This window comes from Drosophila grimshawi, unplaced genomic scaffold (assembly GCF_018153295.1).
Source record: "Drosophila grimshawi isolate 15287-2541.00 unplaced genomic scaffold, ASM1815329v1 contig_1369, whole genome shotgun sequence".
Classification (NCBI taxonomy): Eukaryota; Metazoa; Arthropoda; class Insecta; order Diptera; family Drosophilidae; genus Drosophila; species Drosophila grimshawi.
Genome location: NW_025062891.1, coordinates 7,025,604 through 7,044,826, shown reverse-complemented (window position 1 = coordinate 7,044,826; position 19,223 = coordinate 7,025,604). Strand labels below are relative to the sequence as shown.

The window sequence follows — 19,223 nt, the reverse complement described above, 5'->3', positions numbered from 1 at the left end:
TTCTAGTTTTGTGTGTGTGGCATCCCGAAACGGCACAGCTGAGCACTCCACTGGACTGAACAGTCCGTTCACGCTGACGTCATTTGGCGCTGGCATCTCGACGTCGACGCTTACAATATTCACTAACGGCAGACTGGAAGCGTGTTCTAGTCGCCGAGCTTCGAACGCGACGCAGCGATCAGTCTATCTGTAAATTGGAAGCGGGACGCATCTACCTCATACGTCAGTCCATCGCAAAAGGCGATAACAATCGGATTGCCTTGCTTTCGTGACGTTTGTTTTGCCACCAATCAATTGACTGTCAACTGATGTACATTAAATGAGAAACTCAATTATTACAGAATATTAAATAAATGGATCCTAAATAATTATTGATTGATTTTAACGAGCAACGGCAAATTAAAGAAAAGTTAACTTACTGTGCTATTTCGCATAAATAAATAAAATATAAATTTATGTTTCAAATAAGCAACGATCATTTTAAAGTTATTAAAATTCATTTTGTGGGAATATATATAATATATATGCTCAAAATGCATATTTTCTACTACACACTTCTGGTCTAGAGTCAAACATGTTTTGGAATTATGCGAACTTTTTCTGCCTCTTTCATATTTTTACAATTTGTATGTTTTACAAAGCATTAATCAGTTATTGAACAAGTTTCGTACCGAAGAAGTTGAAAAGTGAAAGGCAGATCACTTTTCTAAGACACTAAAGTGTCTCAGTTCAAGTGTCTCGGTTTATATTGAGAAAAAGGTTAGTTATTGTGTCAATAAGTCAATAGATTTTGACCCAAATGAATTTGTTTGTGCAAATATTCATTACGGATGATCTCTGCAGTTCTAAGTTAATTGTGCCAATCAGGAACTAGATTTTTTTTTTTAATTTTTTGGGAATCTGCCATGTCTTAGAGCGCAGTCATTAATCTCTGGTAGAGCTCTTAGATAATTTTATCTGGCCTGAGAGGTTTTATTACAATAAACTACTACAAGTGCAGTGAGGAATTAAATGCTATCTAATCATAAGATTTATTTATCTGGCTGGTGTCGCTAGTTAAATGTGACAAGAAGGTAGTCAATATTAACAGACAAGTTGGTGTAGCTGGTAAAATAGTTCCGAAGTGTGCAGTAAGACCGACAGAAGAAATAAGAACGTAGAAATCATCGTGTTGAGACCTTAAGGTGAACGTCATTATAATGGTAAAGAGTCTTCGGTGTGATCAATCAGGTATGTTGTAATTCACCATATTATTATTAATTCAATTTCAGGGACAGATGTTAAACATTTACAATAGCATAACGAACAAATTGTGAAAAATATTAATCTTGTGTGAGAATCAGATAGTTGAATGTGTTTCGAGGCTTACTGAATTTAGCCAGCCCCTAACTTTCAATTACTCATGTTTTTCAATATGGATAATTTTCATGGTTTGACATTAATCTTGAAGATCACTTTCTTAATGTTATCAAGTTAGATTAGATAAGCTTAGATTAGATTAGTAAGCAGATACGAAACGAGCTAACGTTGTCAACCCGACTAAAGTTTCTTGGACTTTTCTCAAGATCGTCAATAATATAAAATATTTAATTTCAAAATGACATTGAAAGATCATAATAAGAAATTCAACAATTGAAAATTTAGAAAATAATTTAAAATATTGGATAATAAATGAATGGGTAACTGGAATTTAATTTTGGCATGGAACATCTTTAAACACTGATAACGCTTTTCAAAAGTATCAACAAAGTGGTTTGGCTTTTAGTTAAATATTATATCAATAAGTCAATAGTTTTTGACTCAAATGATGTCGATTCTGTAAATATTGATTAATTAATAGTATCGCATGTTAAAACGGGGTCTTGTGGGTCTGCCTAGGTATTTATTGATGAGTTATTAGTGATGACCGCATAAGTTCTAACCCAATTGATAAGCAACTTTTATTAGAGACGAGCCCCTCGACGTTATAACTGCGACAGCCTCAAGTGATGCAATTGTATAAAATTTGCACAAAGCGGCTAATCTTAATCAGATTTATTAATTCAAAATCTAGCAGTCCCTTATCTCTCAACTTAAAGCGTCTACAAATTACACGCCTTAACCAATGGAAAGAAAAAGTCCAGTTAGACAACCGTTTTATGGCCCAGAGTCAGCTAAACAATTAGTGTGAACTACATTTTTTTAATTTTGGTGAATTTAACAGACACTCGTCATTAATCACTGGATGAACGCGTACATTATTTTATTTTATCTGGCCAGACGCCTGCGCGAGATATGGGATGATAAATAAAACAATAAGATGGTAAACCGCTGCCATTTATGATTATATGATTGAGGGGTATGTGATTCGGGATAGGTTTGTGGTAATTCCATTAAAGCACTACGTCAAAGAATTCAGTTCAAAAACTGGCATCAGGGTAATAATTAGTTAGTCAAATTGATGGTAGGTTTTGATTATACGAATGTCCGTCTAATCACAATCTATTTTCAGAATCTAGATTGGGTGTTCGACACTGGCAAACTTTCCTCTTCTTTCTCGCCCTAAGTGTGGCTTATGCACAGAGAGTCAACTTATCCGTGGCTATTGTGGCCATGACAGATGCAGATGCTGTTAATCCCGATTTTCCTGTAAGTACAAATTTACAATAGGAGATATGGACTTTATGGGCTTTTATATATATGGGATATAATGCATGCAAAGCGATTGAAACTGAATTATTTGACTTATTTATGGCGATTTTAAATATATTGATTGATAGATATGAATTTACTAAATTATGTGGCCCTACTAATCGTAGCTTTATCTCTTCAGGAATACAATTGGCCGGAGAAGACTAAATCCTTGTTGCTGAGCAGCTTCTTTTGGGGCAATGTTTTGACCCAGGTGCCATCGGGTCAACTGGCTCGCAAATTTGGTGGCAAGATAACACTGCTAACAGGCATGTTTATCTGCTCCGTGCTAAACTTACTGACGCCTCTGTGCGCATTATGGGGCGGTTGGGAAGTGGTATCTGCCCTTCGTGTCATGGAGGGTTTGTTCCAGGGAGTTGTCTTCCCAGCGGTTCACACGTTAATCTCCGCATGGATTCCGCCCAATGAGCGACCGGTGCTGGGCACTTGTGCCTATGCGGGCAGTCAGTTCGGAACCATTGTCATGCTGGCCACAAGTGGACTACTCGCGGCCTCACCGGCTGGTTGGCCCAGCATCTTTTACATTTCTGGAGGCGTTGGTTGCCTTTGGTCCGTCGTCTATTTTATATGGGGCGCCAGCACGCCGGCTGATTATAAAAGTATCTCAGTGGAGGAGCGCAAATTGATAAAGATGGCGCAGGCAACTGAGGCGGTCTCCGAACAGCCCAATGAAAAGATGCACACACCTTGGCTTAGTTTCTTCACCTCGCCACCTTTTTTGGCACTCATTGCCGCGCACAGTGCTAACAATTGGGGATTTTGGACGCTGCTCACCGAGATACCCAGCTATATGAAGAATGTCCTGAACAAGGACATCAAATCAAATGCGCTGCTCTCGGCCCTGCCCTACTTTGCCATGTTCTGCATGTGCTTTATATTATCCGCCATCGCCATGCAGCTGAACAAGCGCAACTGCATCTCCACTTTGACTAGCCGTAAGCTCTTCAACACCATCGGCTTGTGGGTACCTATGTTGGCCTTGATTGGTCTGGGCTATGTGGGCAGTGATCAGAGCAATCTGGCTGTCATTTTGCTGACGGTTACAGTTGGTTTCAATGCTTCCTGCTATCTGGGCCAACAGATTAATCACATCGATCTGTCGCCCAACTTTGCTGGCATCCTGATGGGCATCACCAATTGTGCCAGTTGCATCATGAGCATTTTTGGACCGCTCCTAGTGGGATTCATTGTTACCGATGAGGTGAGTAATTATCTGAATGCTCCTTGGCTACTCTATTGAAACCCTTTTCTCTCCTTGAAGCATGATGTGGAACAGTGGCGTATTGTTTTCTTTATTGCCGCCATCATTTATCTGGTAGGTAATGGTCTCTTCATCATCTTCGGTCGAGCCAATGTGCAGAAGTGGAACGATCCACCAGCCAAGCCCCGTCGGAACTCCACACCACAGGTGGAGTCTCAGCATTAGTAGTATATTCTAGAGAATTACATAGATATACAATCGCTAGTCTACTAATTTGATCGACTAAAGTGCTTCTCATTTTTATCTGACTATAGTAAACAAATAAACCATAGCTTAAATGCAAAATTCATCAAATTGTATCCAAACAGCATCGAAATAATGACTATAAGTTCACATTAAAGTAAATATAATTATTTAAATACTGCTGGATACATAATTATTACAGCTTTTGTATATTTTTATAAATCAAAGTCGTGTGCTTATTTTAGACTTTGTCGCACCTTTTAGCTGATCATACGATATATTTACATATGTCAAACTGGTGTTGCCAGTCGAGCGACGAGGTGACTATTAAAATTTGAACTCGAAAGTCTAGCAAGATGCTGTGTTCCATATATATCGTCTAGTTGGTAAAAAGGTTCCGAAGCGTACGGTATTGCACTACAGAGAAGTAACTTTAAGTAGCACATCTTCAAGTGTCAGCATTAAAATGGTAAAAAATCGTCGCTTTCAAGATGAAGGTAAGTTTCCTTATATTTAGAAAATTTTTTGCAGTTGAATATTCCAGGTTAGGCAATAATGCCGTATGTATATTGTGAAAAACATCACCCAATTATTCTAATTCAAAGACCAAATGTGTTTCTGTAGAATCAGTTAGTTAAATGTGCTTCAGGGTTAACTTAAAGTCAGTAGCCTTTAACTTAAAATAGTTGAGGTTCATAAATATGTCAACATGGATTATTTTAATTTTTACATAAATCTTTGACTTAATTTTCCAAATGCTCTCGAGTTAGATAACAAATAGAAAACGAGTTATCATCGTCATCCGGACCAAAGCTCCTTTTACATCTGCTTCTTTGCAGTATACCTGCGTCACATTGTATGATTTTACAAGCATATGTATACCCTAGAAACTGTTACAGATAAGCGATCATCATAAACTAGGTGTGTAAAACTTATCTCGAGATAGATAATCCGCTTTATGCGAATTACTTCCTATTGACTTGGGGGCTCGTCACACTTAAGTGTTTCCTTCTATATTATTGCTGTATATTCACATATTCTATTCTACACAACTGCTGACTTTCCCTTGGTGCCCTTTTTTAATACTCAAATATCTATATTTTCTTTTTCATACTTTCGGTTCTGGATATGGCGAGCGACACGTACAAATATTTCTGCTCTTTTGCGGTCTAATGGTTGGCTTTTCCATGCGTGTTAATCTGTCAGTGGCGATTGTGGCAATGACTGAGCTGCCTGTAAGTAAAAAGAAGTTTAACTCTATGTCTGACATACTAAAATCGCCATATCCCTTTAGGAATACAACTGGTCAGAGCAAACAAAGTCCTTTGTGTTGAGCAGCTTTTTTTGGGGTTATGTGATTACCCAGTTGCCGGCTGGTATCATGGCACGCAAATTTGGAGCTAAGATAATGATCCTAACGGGTTTGTCAATCAGCTCCGTGCTGACCGTTTTGACACCCCTCTGTGCGAGGTTGGGAGGTTGGCAACTACTCTGCGCTTGCGTTTGATGGAGGGACTATGCCAGGGTGTACTTTATCCATCCTATCATACGCTAATCTCCTCCTGGGTGCAGCCAAGAGAGCGATCATCGCTGGGCACCTATGTCTATATGGGTGCCCAGTGTGGAACTATTGTCATGTTGTCCACGAGTGGCATACTCGCCGCCTTCGCTGGCTGGCCAAGCATCTTCTACATCTCTGGCGGCTTAGGCATGGTTTGGGTGGTGGGCTACTGTCTTCGAGGAGCCAATTCTCCAGCAGTCTCAAAAAATATGTCAATTGAAGAGAAGGAGCTGATTGAGATGGCGCAGACTAGCGAAGTCGCAACAAAATTGGAGCCACCCAAGGAGAGCATCCCGACACCCTGGAAGCGTTTCTTTACATCGCCGGCATTCCTGGCGCTGATTGCAACGCATTGTGCTGCCAACTGGGGCTACTGGACGCTACTCACCCAGATTCCCAGCTACATGAAGAATGTTCTGGGAAAGGATATCACGGCTAATGCACTCCTCTCCTCGCTCCCATATATAATGATGGTTGTGTTCGGCTTTTTCTTTGTCAGGTTGTCCAAGTTGCTGCAGAAGCAGACATCTATTTCGCGGAGTTTAAGCCGCAAATTGTTCAACACAATTGGCCAGTTTATTCCCATGTTGCTGCTGGTTGCATTGGGCTATGTGCCACAGGGCAGGGATACCCTCGCTGTTGTGCTACTCTCTCTCACTGTGGGAACTAACGCAGCCATTGATCTGGGCTTCATTATCAATCACATCGATCTCTCCCCAAATTTTGCTGGCGTTCTGATGGGAATTAGCAACGGATTCGCCACTCTGATGAGCATCTGTGGTCCACTTTTAGTGGGCATTATAGTTAAAAATCAGGTGGGTTAATGGGGTCTTTAAAACCATGATTTTACGTATTCATATTTTTGTATTTTCACTGCAGCGTGATGTAATTCAGTGGCGTATTGTTTTCTTCATTGCCGCTGGTTTCTATCTGGTGGGCAATGGTCTCTTCCTTATCTTTGGTCGGGGTGATATCCAGGAGTGGAACGATCCTACGGCTAAAACGTGTCACAGTTCTTTGCCGCAGCCTGAGTCAGAGAGGAAAATGGCCGAAGATTTCTAGTAAAGTGCCTTAAGGCTTGGCTTTTACTTATTGATTAGTCAATAAAAAAAGTTTAGATATAAAAAAAGTAAAGTATCGATACCTGATTGGCATCGATTCAGATCGGTTGAAGCCAGAGGTGGAAGAAAGACACATGAAGTGTAATTGAGCATAAGTACACCATCATTATCAATAAGCACAAACATACCAATATATATCGCTAAGCCATCCATTATAATATAATATTCAACATTATACCTACATTTTTAATATAACGCGCAGAAACTGTGTCAATTAGCTGGACAAAGTTCCTAGATAGGAGGAAGACCATTCCTCGTCGCGATAGAATCAATCAATTTGGAACATTCTTAGGCCTTTATAACCATAAATTAGTGACAGCACATAATCACATATTTATCAAGAAAACAAAGTAATTATAAAGAGGTCACTCATTCGTCTTTTTGTAAAATAATTCTATTGCTGAACAATTAAATAACTAACTCATTGTTAAAATGCTACTGCCAGTCTTACGCACACTCGCTTGCTATCTTATCAAATTGTAAAATAGTAATCTTCATAAGTCGAGTGCAGAGACTACTCGCACACTCTAATACACAGCTGGCGATCAGAACTTGAGTTGAAGCTCATATAAGGGATGCAGCTAAACGTTAATCATTCAGTTGACGAAGTGGTCTCGAGGTAACGCAGATAAATCATCTTCAATGTCTATGTCAGGCAGCACCAGCATGGTGAAGAATCGTCGTTTTGAAGATGAAGGTAAACATTTTGATAAGGACTTTATCCCTTATTAGTAACCTAACGATTTTAAAAATTGTAAATTAACTAAATTTGGTTAATTAATCCTTTCATATAACAGATCCAACAATAATCTAAAGTCTTAAATTACATTGAGCAGTGTTTATTTTACTTAATAAAGTGTTTGGAAATTATAGGGATAATTTACTTTTAATTTATCACACTTAACTGCTCACAAGCAGATAAGAATATGTATATCTGATTCCTTCAGTAGTCTCAGCTCAATTTTAGACGAGATATCTCGATAAAATTTCCACTGACACTATCATGAGTCTTTTGAATAAATGAAAAGAATTTCATCACAAAATCTTATTTTCAAAATTATATAAGTCATTTAAAAACCATGTATGATCAGGGTTTGGTCGAAAAGGATGATTTTATTATCTGAATTACTGTTGGGCCACTGTTAATTATCTTTTGGATCTTCCAGGCAATGGACTTGGACTTGGAGTACGTCACTTACAGATGTTTCTACTATTCATCGGCCTATCAGTTGGCTTTGCCATGCGAGTTAATCTATCCGTGGCTGTTGTGGCAATGACAGATACCTCAATAAATCCGGACTTTCCTGTGAGTAAATTCTCGATAAAAAGACAACTTAAATTAACAATTCTCTATTCGATCAGGAATATCCATTGTCTGAGAAAACTAAGTCATGGGTGCTAAGCAGTTTCTTTTGGGGCTATGTGGTCACCCAAGTGCCCGGTGGTTCCTTGGCCCGCAGATTTGGTGGCAAGGTAACGCTCCTGACTGGCGCCACCATCTGCTCCTTGCTGAATTTCCTAACACCTCTATGCGTCGGCTTGGGTGGCTGGTCGCTGCTCTGCGTACTGCGATTTTTTGAAGGCTTATGTCAGGGCGTGTTTTTCCCATCGTGCCATACGATCATCTCAGCTTGGATACCGCCCAAGGAGGTGGCAACTTTGGCCACTTGTGCATATAGTGGCGTTCAGTTTGGTACAATCATTATGCTGTCCGTGAGTGGTTTGCTTGCCTCCTCGGCTGGTGGCTGGCCAAGCATCTTTTATGCATCTGGAGCCTGTGGCATCCTGTGGGCGGTGCTCTACTACATATGGGGTGCCAGTTCGCCAAACGACTCCAAAAGAATCTCGGCAGAGGAATTCAAGTTGATTGAGTTGTCGAAGGCAAGCGAGAAAATTAACAAATCACAACTGCCACAAAATCGACAACCTACGCCTTGGCTGAGCTTCCTTACCTCGCCACCCTATCTGGCACTCACCGCCGTGCATTGTGCCACCGCCTGGGGATTCTATACACTTCTAACGCAAATTCCCAGCTACATGAACAACATCCTTGGAAAGGATATCAAATCAAATGCCTTGCTCTCCTCACTGCCTTACATCGCTAATCTGGGGCTCGGCTTTGTCTTCATCTGGATGTCCAAATTGATGGACAAGTACACGTCGCTTTCTCTCGGTTTCAGTCGCAAGTTCTTCAATTCGATTGGGCATTATATTCCCATGTGCCTGCTGGTCGCCCTGGGCTATGTGCCAAAGGAACACGACACTCTGGCCGTTGTGCTACTCACCTTAACAGTGGGCCTCAATTCTGCCATCCACCTCGGCTTTCAAGTGAACCACATCGATCTGTCGCCCAACTACGCGGGCACGCTGATGGGCATCAGCAACGCCTTGGCCAGCATTATGAGCCTCAGTGCACCACTCCTAGTGGGCGTCATTGTAACCGATAAGGTGTGTTCTTTTAACGGAGGTACTTTTAAATGTAAGTTTTATTAATTTATTTCTGACCGCAGCACAATGTGGAACAGTGGCGCATTGTCTTCTTTGTCGCCGCCGCCATTTATCTGGTGGGCAATGGTCTTTTCATACTCTTCGGGCGTGCGGATGTCCAGGAGTGGAACGATCCACCAGTTAAGGAGCGTCACACAGCCGTACCTCAGATGGAATCACAAAGATCTGAGTGCTGTGATAAATGAAGGTGCTTGATGAAACGATAGACTCCAATCACTTGGCTGTCAAGTGGGGAAAGTGGTGGCTTCCGACTGTCATCTCTTATTGGATTATAAGTGACACAATTGCTCTTAAACGTGTGAAACATCTTAAGCCCACAATTTATGGAGTATAATCAGTCGCTGCCCGAGCAATTGTTGTACATATATATACATAAAGATTGATTGCCGCTTAATAAATAAACTATATGTAGCATTAGGAAAAACTGAATGTTTTGAAAAGAAAAATAATTATTAATTGACCGAATTAAACCAAGAATAAGTGTACTCACCAGCACATTACACTGATTCCGTGAAAATAGTATTTTAATTGAGATTTTGCTTGGAATTTGAATACAAATTCTTCTCTTGATTGCTATTCAGCTCTATCTAAATTGTATTTCCAATTTATTATTTGACTTGCTAACTTTCCGTCCTTGATAAGTGTAACTTTCCTCTAAGACAATGTACGTCTAGTCACCACTTTGTAATAATTTAAGTAAATAGTTCAGTGAGGATTTTCAAAGGTTGGGCAACATAATCTAATCAAAATATAAATATAGATATTAATATAAATAAGCATATTTACTTTTGTCGTGCTGTTGAGTAGGCACGCGATTTATATGATTACAAATACAGAGGCTGTCAGCGTTTGCTCTACCCAATAACTCGAATCTGAAAACCAACAATTAGTTTGTGAAGAGGTCTTGTGGTGTGCGGTAAGTCAAAGCACAGAAGTCATCACGTTAACGAACGCATCGAAATGTTGAAAAATCGACGATTTGAAGATGAAGGTATGTAACTGATAACAGGACCTTAAGAGATTAGCATATTAAGGTTAATAGCGAATTCAGAGGAGATACATATAAACAAATTAAATAAATAAATAACTATCAGAAGAGTACAATATGAAATATCTTTAAATATGCTTTACATTTCAATAGACTCCGGATTCGGCATACGGCACTTGCAAGTATTTTTTCTCTTCTCCGCTCTGTCCATGGGCTTTGCCATGCGAGTTAATCTCTCCGTTGCTGTTGTGGCAATGGCAGAATTTCCTGTAAGAATAATTTATTTTAAACTAACGCAGATGCACTCACATATTGCATCAACTCTTCAGGAATACAAATGGTCGGAGAAGATTAAATCCCTGGTGCTGAGCAGCTTCTTTTGGGGTTATGTGATTACCCAGATACCTGCAGGTCCTTTGGCACGTCGCTTTGGCGGTAAGGTAACGATCCTAACGGGATCGTCCATCTGTTCCGTGCTGACAATTTTGACACCACTCTGTGCCAAGCTGGGTGGTTGGCAACTGCTCTGCACAGTGCGTTTGCTGGAAGGCTTGTGCCAAGGATTTCTGTTTCCCTCGTGCCACACGGTGCTCTCGGCTTGGGTGCCACCTAAAGAGCGAGCAACCCTAGGCAACTTCACGTACGCGGGCAATCAGTTTGGCATAATCGTTATGCTGGCCACAAGTGGACTGCTCATCTCTATGGGCGGCTGGCCCAGCGTCTTCTATGCCTCTGGTGCAGTTGGCTGCATTTGGTCCATCATATATTACATTTGGGGCGCCAGTTCGCCAGCGGACTCGAAGAGCATTTCAGCGGAGGAACGAACGCTGATTGAGCTGGGGCAAGCTGGCGAACGGAATGACAGCTCGGAGCAGCCCAGTCATCACCAAATCACTCCCTGGATGAGGTTTTTCAGATCGCCTGCTGTCCTGGCGCTGATTGTTGTGCAATCGGCTTATGCGTATGGTTTCTGGACCTTGCTCACACAGATTCCCAGCTACATGAAGTATATCCTGGGCAAGGATATAAAGGCAAATGCACTGCTATCCGCGTTGCCTTCCGCCGCAATGCTGACACTCTGCTTCATCTTTGCCTGGCTATCGAAATTAATGCAGAAGAAGGATTCTATTTCACTCTCATTCAATCGCAAGTTCTTCAACTCAATAGGAACTTTTGGTCCCATGTGTCTTCTGATTGCGTTGGGCTATGTGCCACAGGATAAGGATACACTGTCCGTGGTGCTGATCACTCTTACCGTGGGCTTAATCTCCGCCAGCCACGTGGGCTTTTTAATAAACCACATCGACTTAACGCCAAATTATGCCGGCATCATAATGGGCATCTGCAATTGTGTCGCAAACTGCATGAGTCTCGCCGCTCCCCTCCTAGTGGGCGTCATTGTCACCGATCAGGTGGGTCACTTCCAATCTAATCCCAATGGAAATATTAATGGTCACTATTTACTCCCTTCTTGCAGCACAATCCACATCAGTGGCGTATGGTATTTTTCGTGGCTGCTGGAATCTATTTAGTGGGCAATGGTGTTTTCCTTATATTCGGACGCACCAATGTCCAGCCGTGGAACGATCCATCAGCCGAACAGCAAAAGCCTGGAGCTGATACCACGGAACAGTTGGAGTCACAGACTCAAAATAAGTGAATGAATCAGTTAGATCGATCAAATATACGTATATATATATATATATATATTAATTATTATAATTTAATGCATTTAGGATCATCGTTTAATGATGAGTTTATTCTATATGGCAATATACGGATGTGTATCTAGATGAGACTCTGCTGTATATGTATTTAAAATAAACAATTTGATTTGGATTTCTACTATCAATTTATTTCAAAAACCTCCTTGAGGACTCGAATTTTGTTATAGATACCTTTTAATAATTCCACTGGAGGGAACCAATCTTACCTGTGAATATATTAAGCCTCAGCCCTCTACACTCTCTTATATCTGTGCATATCAAATAAATCAGGGGCAACGAACGATATAGTTCATGCATACAAAATGTAATAGCATCAAAGTGCGGTTTTGCACTGCACGCACCTGGCGGAATTAAACTGAACTAAAATTTGTGCATAAAGTGTTGCATACTTTAAGGGCTACTTTGAAAACAGTAATTAATTTGTGCAAATGAGCAAGCAGAAATAGCGAAAAACCGAGGAATAATGAACAAATATATTTGGATGGGGTACAGTTAAGTATTTGTATGAATAACAATTTTAGAAGCACATACAATAATACTAAAATAATAATTTTTATATTTATATGATAACAATTATAAGCTTGAATTGAAGAACATTTTTTAAAAATGTTTTAGAAATACTCTTAGATTCATTTGGGTATTATTTATCTAATAAACCAATCGATAATTTGGAATTTTGTAGTTAAATATAGACAATTTAATTATATGTTACCAGGTTAACAAAATTGTTATTTTATCAATATAATCATGGTTCAATAATAAACATTAATCTTCGACGGTATTTGGTGCTTTAGGCAGTAAATCGCCTCTCCATTCGGCTTTCATATGTACGAAAATAAAATGTTTTTTGCACATTTTATGGCAACTATTTGCCCGCATTTGGGGCATACAGCTGAAGTGGAAGTTGTGGTCGTGTGAGGCGAACCTGTTGATAAGCTGAATTTGAATATACTCAGAATATATGGAACGTATGTTTGCCTAAACATATACATACACATACATATATATATATAAACGATACGACAAAATATTTGCGATTACAAGCATAAAAATGTATAAGACCGAACATTTCAAAATGAAACTTAAAATAGCAATGAACTCAGCTAAAGAACGATGGTCTGGGACATAAATAAAGAAGGCTTAGAGTGTTGCAAAGGATTCGCAAGAATTTCACAACTGGTTTGCAGTTGGGCTCTTTCCATTCCGCTTGTAGTGAGTGGCACGTGTACAAAAGTTAAAATGACAAACGGCAAAGTCTTCCCGCCTGCCCCTGGACCGGGGGCAGATAGCGTGAGGCTCGCCTTTGTTGGAGCAGCCAGAAACAAAAATACCGAAATTAAAAGATAATGAAATCCATTAAATACGAATTTTAAAGCAGTTATTTATACGATTTCCTGCGAGGCGTCGGGCGCGGTGCGTGGCGACGTACAGCGCGATGTTATCAACTCCACAGTGCAAATAATAACACACTTGTCATATCAGCTGACGCCCCGGGCGCCACCACCATCAGCACCACCACCATCACCTCCAGAACCAGAAACAGCACATAATTCGACTAGCTGCCATAGAATATATAAATGCATATATAAATATTTTCAGTCGCTAGCTGCTGCAAAGAGGTTGGCGAGGGAGCGAGGGGTCTTCACAATGGGCCTAAATGGAACGTTATCTGAATCTGAAGTACATACTTTATTGTCTGCCAACTCGGCATGAATCAAGGTTTATGAGCACCAACGTCAGTGGTGAAATCGTAAATGGACAGGGGCACCCCTCTTTACACATCTCTCTCTTATTCTCAGTCTCTCACTCTCTCGCCTTTGTCTCTTCGGATCTCTCAGTTTGAGTTGCAGTCTCTATGTTTACGTCATTCCAAAGGCGTTGTACTCCATACCAAAATCGAATTTTGCAAATCATTTTGCCATGCGAGCAAATACAGCAAAAAGCAACTACAACACACACACACACACAAACACACACACACAGAGCTCTCGTGCGCTCTGGGCCGCAACGTGTTTGGTGCGGGGAGTGCGGGTGATGGGGAGAAATTATCGTTTTCAGCGATGAGCGTCAACTGAGAGCCGATTGGTTTTTGTACACTTGCGTATCACGTGAACGTGCAAGTCGTCGGCTGCGTGCCGAGCCGAACGTGTGAGAAACGTGATCAAAGATCAGGCAGAGAGCGAGTGCTAGAGAGCGCAGAAGAACACTCACAGAGAGAGAGAGAGAGACAGTAATTAAAGAGAGCGAGAGAGTGGGTGCGCCACAGCTGTGGGTGTGTATTGAATGTCGATGCATAAGTGAGTGAGTGAGTGTGCTTGTGTATGTGTTGCAAATATATGTGCATTAAAATGGCAAACAAATTAACACATCGCGGCGCCAAAGCTGCCGGCAAAGCGTTGGCGCTTTTGACTTTGACTATCGATCGCTTTTACTCTTTTCCTCTCTCCTGCATGTTATTCCTGCAATGCGCTCTCTCTCTCTCTTTCTCTCTCTGTTCCTCGCTTTGTCGCTAAGGTTATCGCAAAAAAGTTTGCAAATATTCAATGCTATTTTTCTCAATTCGTTGTTTTTAACAACATCAGAAAACTTAATTAATATTTAGTATATTATTATCATTTTTTTAATAATACCTAGGCATTTCACAACAAATCAGAAATACTAACAGGCCCATGTAACTATACTCGCAGGGCTCTGATTTTCTTCTTTTTTTTTTGTGTATCACAATGTGCCTTGTCATGATGTGTGCTTATAATTTTAATGAATTAAGTTCTGTTGTGACGAAACTTAGTTAGAAAACTTGTTGTGCATAGACAGTGGTAGAAGTTCTGAGCACGAGTGCAAATTGAACAAATAAACAATGCAAATAAGTTTTTACAACTGTATAATTAGCGCTTTCAGTTTGGTGCCGTGTCGCATGATGTCACAGTGATAAATCAGAGTCGTGGCTGTCGCAGTGCCCCCGAAAGAAAAAATAACCTACCTCCATTGGTATTTGCAGATCAAAGCGCAGTCGCAATGATAAGATGTACGTTCGCCGAACTGCTGATTATAATCATGGAAAGAGGGATTGTAGATAAGGGCCTGAGATAAGACTGCAGAAGCGAAAGCTAATCACAGCATTTGTCGAGTGACTAAGTTTCCGCCGTTTAATGCCAGTGCACAAAGTTGTGCTCGGTTCGCATAAGGGTGGCGGAACTAACATTAACGCTTAGCCAAGATCACGAGTAATTATCTTACTTTTGAATGTGTGTTTGAGTTTCTTTTTTAGCACTCTTCTCTGCCCAACTCGTATGTTCTATGCTTAGCCGATAGCGCTGGGAACACATCTTGGCACATTTTTAGAGGAAAAACAAAATTGGACCAGACAATCCGAAATGGCTGCAATTAGTCGAAGCATATATACTCTCCACTAACTTTGATTTGTAGCTAATTCTGGAATTATAGAATGTCACCATGGCTATAGTGATGAAAATGGCTTTTAGGACCTTCAACTTAAATTAAATATTCTTAAAAGTTCGGAATTTTCAAAAGTTTGTTGTTAAGGCACACGCGTACTTTGTACTTTTTAAATTATTTGAGATTAATTCGTAATCTACTCCCCTAAAATCCGCCTCAAAATGTAGATCAGTCATTTCATGGAAGAGCACATATTTATAAAGCATAGATTACCTCATAATCGTATTATGCTTTGTTCATTATCAGATTTGATTTCTAATTTTATGGTGTCTTGTATATTAAATAATGCTATATTAGGAGTATTATTTCAAATTCTGATCTGTTCTTGAAGATGACTGCTTATTAATTATAATGAGCCATTAAGAAGAAAGCCATTTCACTTGTGTATTGCATGAAATATTTAGATGCCCACCGTAAGTGTATTTGAAATGTGAAAAATCATGTGTCTGCACGAGTAGTGAAAATGAAAAGATCTATTTTAAGCAACTACGTGCCGCGTGAGTTGTACCACAACAGTGAAACGCCTACGCTGCCACAGCCACTGCCTAAAATGTTGCTCAGAGGAGGCCAACGACAAGGGGAACCTGAGCAATGGCAAATGTAGGAGAATGGCGAGGGTGTCGAGTGTGGTGGGGGGTAAGGGGTGAAGCGTGTGCATTTGTAATTAAAATGATTTTCTATTTATTCAATTGCATTGCGGCAAGTCAAAATAAATGTGCGTCTTTGACAAGCTGCCAGCTGTGGAGGGCAACAATTGATGCCCCGAGACAGAAGTCAAACAACGCCGAGTGTTCATCAATGGACTGGCTCACTAATTGGCCGTGTCGCAACTTTTGTGGTCAGATTAACACCTGATGGCCATAAATATTAGATGTATTGTACAAAAAGTTTTCATGATCGTTGCTAATTCGTCTCAATTGAGCTTTATCAATCGATTGCATACAATTCAATTGAGCCTGATAGATGACACACATCTATTGGATTGGCAAATATATGCAATAGGAATTTAAGTAAAACGATACATAAATATTTGTGGCTCTAATCAGCAAAAGCTGTGGAAATAAGCCCTTAAGGCATTGTCCAAACAATTATCTCAAGACATTTGACTGGCACAAGGTGACACAGTTCCCTTCAAGTTTTGAAACAACCCATTTTGAGACTCTTGTGGCCCTTTTTAGCACCTGCGGAATTTCGGGGGTATGGAAAAACACAATGGGTATGGAAATATTCAATGTCGTTGAGTCAGTTGACAATTCTTATGACAATTCCAAGATAAAATGGGTATTATAAAACGTAAGTAAGAGACAGAACTAAGTATCTTGACATGTGCGACACATGCCCGAATTTAAGAGAATAAAAGAGCAATAATTCATATTTGAGTGCTACGAAGGAGCTGTAATCACTTAAGCATACATATTTCTTAGAAACTTTGAGCTTACTACGCTAGACTAGTATGCTGATCTAAGAAACTTAAAGAGCAATAATTCAAATTTCAATGCCATACTAAACATTTAAGCATCGATTATTCTTAGTGTCACTCGTTGCAGGGTAGTTTCTAGACAAGCCTGCTAGATTAGTGAAGAAGGTTTTTTTTTTATTTTGAACCTTGTTTAGCTAGACAATTTGTTACACACGGCGTATGCGCTATTTGCCCTAAGTAAGTGAATTGGTGTGTGTTTTGTAAATGTTGTATTTCATTATCACATTTCAATTGGCATCGCTGTAAAATTCCACTGCTATTTGACTGTCTATCTGTGTGTCTATATAGATATCTGCACCTGGAGGATTGCATCTATTCTTTAGTATAAAGAGCTAAATTACCATATTTGCTTGACATTGGCGAACAAGCTGCATTTTAATTGCCCATTGCCCCGCGACTTGAATCCCATAGCGAATCTGTGCAACCCGTTCCAGCCGTGTTGGCTGCCCACATTCACTCTTGACGTCAACCGATTCGTCGATTTCTATATGTGGTTTACCATCTGTCAAATGTCGAACTGAGCGCTTTTTGATAAGAGCCATTGATAGTGCAGTGCACAGATTCATCAATTTGGGGGGCGCTGGTGGTCGCTGTGGGCGATAAGATCGCATGATTAGATTGATTATTATTATGCAGTCACAAGCTACAAATGACAGATTGAAGTACCTTACTAAATTCAGCTCACTTCGAAATGAAGCATGTGATATATTTACGACTATTTTTAGCTGTCTTGCTTTCAAAATAATACGAAGCGTGTCCCATTTCAACCGACAGTTTATTCCTTACAGAATACTTCCAGCGATAAGCGTGTTTTTTTTTATGGATTACGGGTAACTGGTTTTGCCCGTTGCTGTAATTATAACCCAATTAAGTGCCACTAAAATCTTTCGAAAATCCACTCGTATTTAAAGGCATATTAACTGATAAAGCTGCCTCCAATCATAGCGAACGTGCCGAAAAAACGTGTCACCTTTTTTGGCCAACGCTTATCAGCTAAAAATCCCTGTCTGCATCCCTCCAACACCCCATTAAAAAATGTTTAATGCTTAGCTAACTAAATAATAAAACGTAAGCTCTTCAGTGCTGTCTTTGGTGGCATCAGAATTTTGAATTTTGCCAGATAAGAGCTGTTTGTTTTCGCTCGAAAATGAAAGTCTCAGTTGATAAGCATACATAATTTGTTGAAACAATTGCTTATAATTGATAACTGAAGACCTGAATTTTTGCTTCTTATTGAGCTAATTTGTTGAAGAGATCTGTCAATATCAATAGGGTTCTTTTAATTGATGTCACTAGGACGATGAGAGGGCATTCATCAGAGCCAAATTTGTGTGTCATGATTGTGTAATCCAAAAATTATCGCGATCAAATGCTACGATTATATTACATTGCATGCTGTCAAAGCGTCAGAATGTTGTCAAAGTCTGTGCTATGTCATAAACAATAAGTTGTGTTTTATTTTTTTTTTTTAATGGAGGGAGAGAAATGCGAGGGGTACTTAAAATAGATTCTATATTATAGTTAGTGTGTGTAGTTAATCAGCAGCGCTTGAATCTTGACCTCGATGGCGGCTTAAGGCTTATCAGCAGAGAGTGAATACTTAGGGCCGATCATATGCAAATGAGGCAAGTGGAAAGTTGTACTACATACATTATTTCGTATCTGACGGATACCAGCTGGATATGTTGGCTGCAACAAAAGCAACTGGAAATGGAATGTGACTAATTTTCGATTCTTACAAATTTATACGAATAACAAAAACCCATTACGCAGAAAAACCTAAAAGACAGATGGAGAGAGAGAGAGAGAGAGAGAGAGAGAGAGAGAGAGACAAGGAGTGGGAGAGCGAATGAGAGGGCAAGGGTGGGGTAGAGGAAGAGTGCAGGACTGATAACTCGTTGTTGTCGGTGTGTTGCTGTTGTTTACATATTGGCCGGCAAATACGAGAGCCGACAGAGAAAGAGTCAGAGAGAAAGAGAGAGAGAGAGAGAGAGAGAGAGAGAGCAGTCAACACACACACACACAGACACACACATGCAAGCGTATGCCCACATATACGATTAAGTGCCTGGCAGCATGTTCGGGTTTTACTGATAGCAAACAGCAACAACTAAATGGAAATGGAATTCACGCGATACACATGTGTGTGCGACAACAGCAACAACAACAGCAATAGCAACAGCAACAGCAACAGAGTGACAGATACTTTGACTGCGACTGCGACTGTGACTGCGACGGCGGCTCAGC

The 19,223-nt window shown here is 40.2% G+C and overlaps 4 protein-coding genes across 4 annotated transcripts; all 4 read left to right on the top strand.

The window, feature by feature from the left end:
• Positions 1–1,066: 1,066 nt before the first annotated feature.
• On the top strand, positions 1,067–4,281 carry LOC6571087 (putative inorganic phosphate cotransporter). The gene is made up of 4 exons (XM_001997256.3): positions 1,067–1,230; positions 2,492–2,628; positions 2,813–3,892; positions 3,953–4,281. The coding sequence occupies exons 1-4, from the start codon at positions 1,200–1,202 to the stop codon at positions 4,115–4,117; spliced, it is 1,413 nt and encodes a 470-aa protein (XP_001997292.2). The 5' UTR covers positions 1,067–1,199; the 3' UTR covers positions 4,118–4,281.
• Positions 4,282–5,577: 1,296 nt separating this feature from the next.
• Positions 5,578–6,992, top strand: LOC6560549 (putative inorganic phosphate cotransporter). The gene is made up of 2 exons (XM_032735052.2): positions 5,578–6,511; positions 6,576–6,992. The coding sequence occupies exons 1-2, from the start codon at positions 5,642–5,644 to the stop codon at positions 6,756–6,758; spliced, it is 1,053 nt and encodes a 350-aa protein (XP_032590943.1). The 5' UTR covers positions 5,578–5,641; the 3' UTR covers positions 6,759–6,992.
• Positions 6,993–7,386: 394 nt separating this feature from the next.
• On the top strand, positions 7,387–9,841 carry LOC6560548 (putative inorganic phosphate cotransporter). The gene is made up of 4 exons (XM_001987706.2): positions 7,387–7,514; positions 7,984–8,123; positions 8,180–9,265; positions 9,328–9,841. Exons 1-4 carry the CDS (start codon positions 7,460–7,462, stop codon positions 9,508–9,510), a joined length of 1,464 nt encoding a protein of 487 aa, XP_001987742.1. The 5' UTR covers positions 7,387–7,459; the 3' UTR covers positions 9,511–9,841.
• Positions 9,842–10,222: 381 nt separating this feature from the next.
• LOC6559426 (putative inorganic phosphate cotransporter) lies at positions 10,223–11,998 on the top strand. Its single transcript, XM_001987705.3, has 4 exons — positions 10,223–10,316; positions 10,467–10,582; positions 10,643–11,725; positions 11,791–11,998. Exons 1-4 carry the CDS (start codon positions 10,286–10,288, stop codon positions 11,971–11,973), a joined length of 1,413 nt encoding a protein of 470 aa, XP_001987741.1. The 5' UTR covers positions 10,223–10,285; the 3' UTR covers positions 11,974–11,998.
• Positions 11,999–19,223: the final 7,225 nt, after the last annotated feature.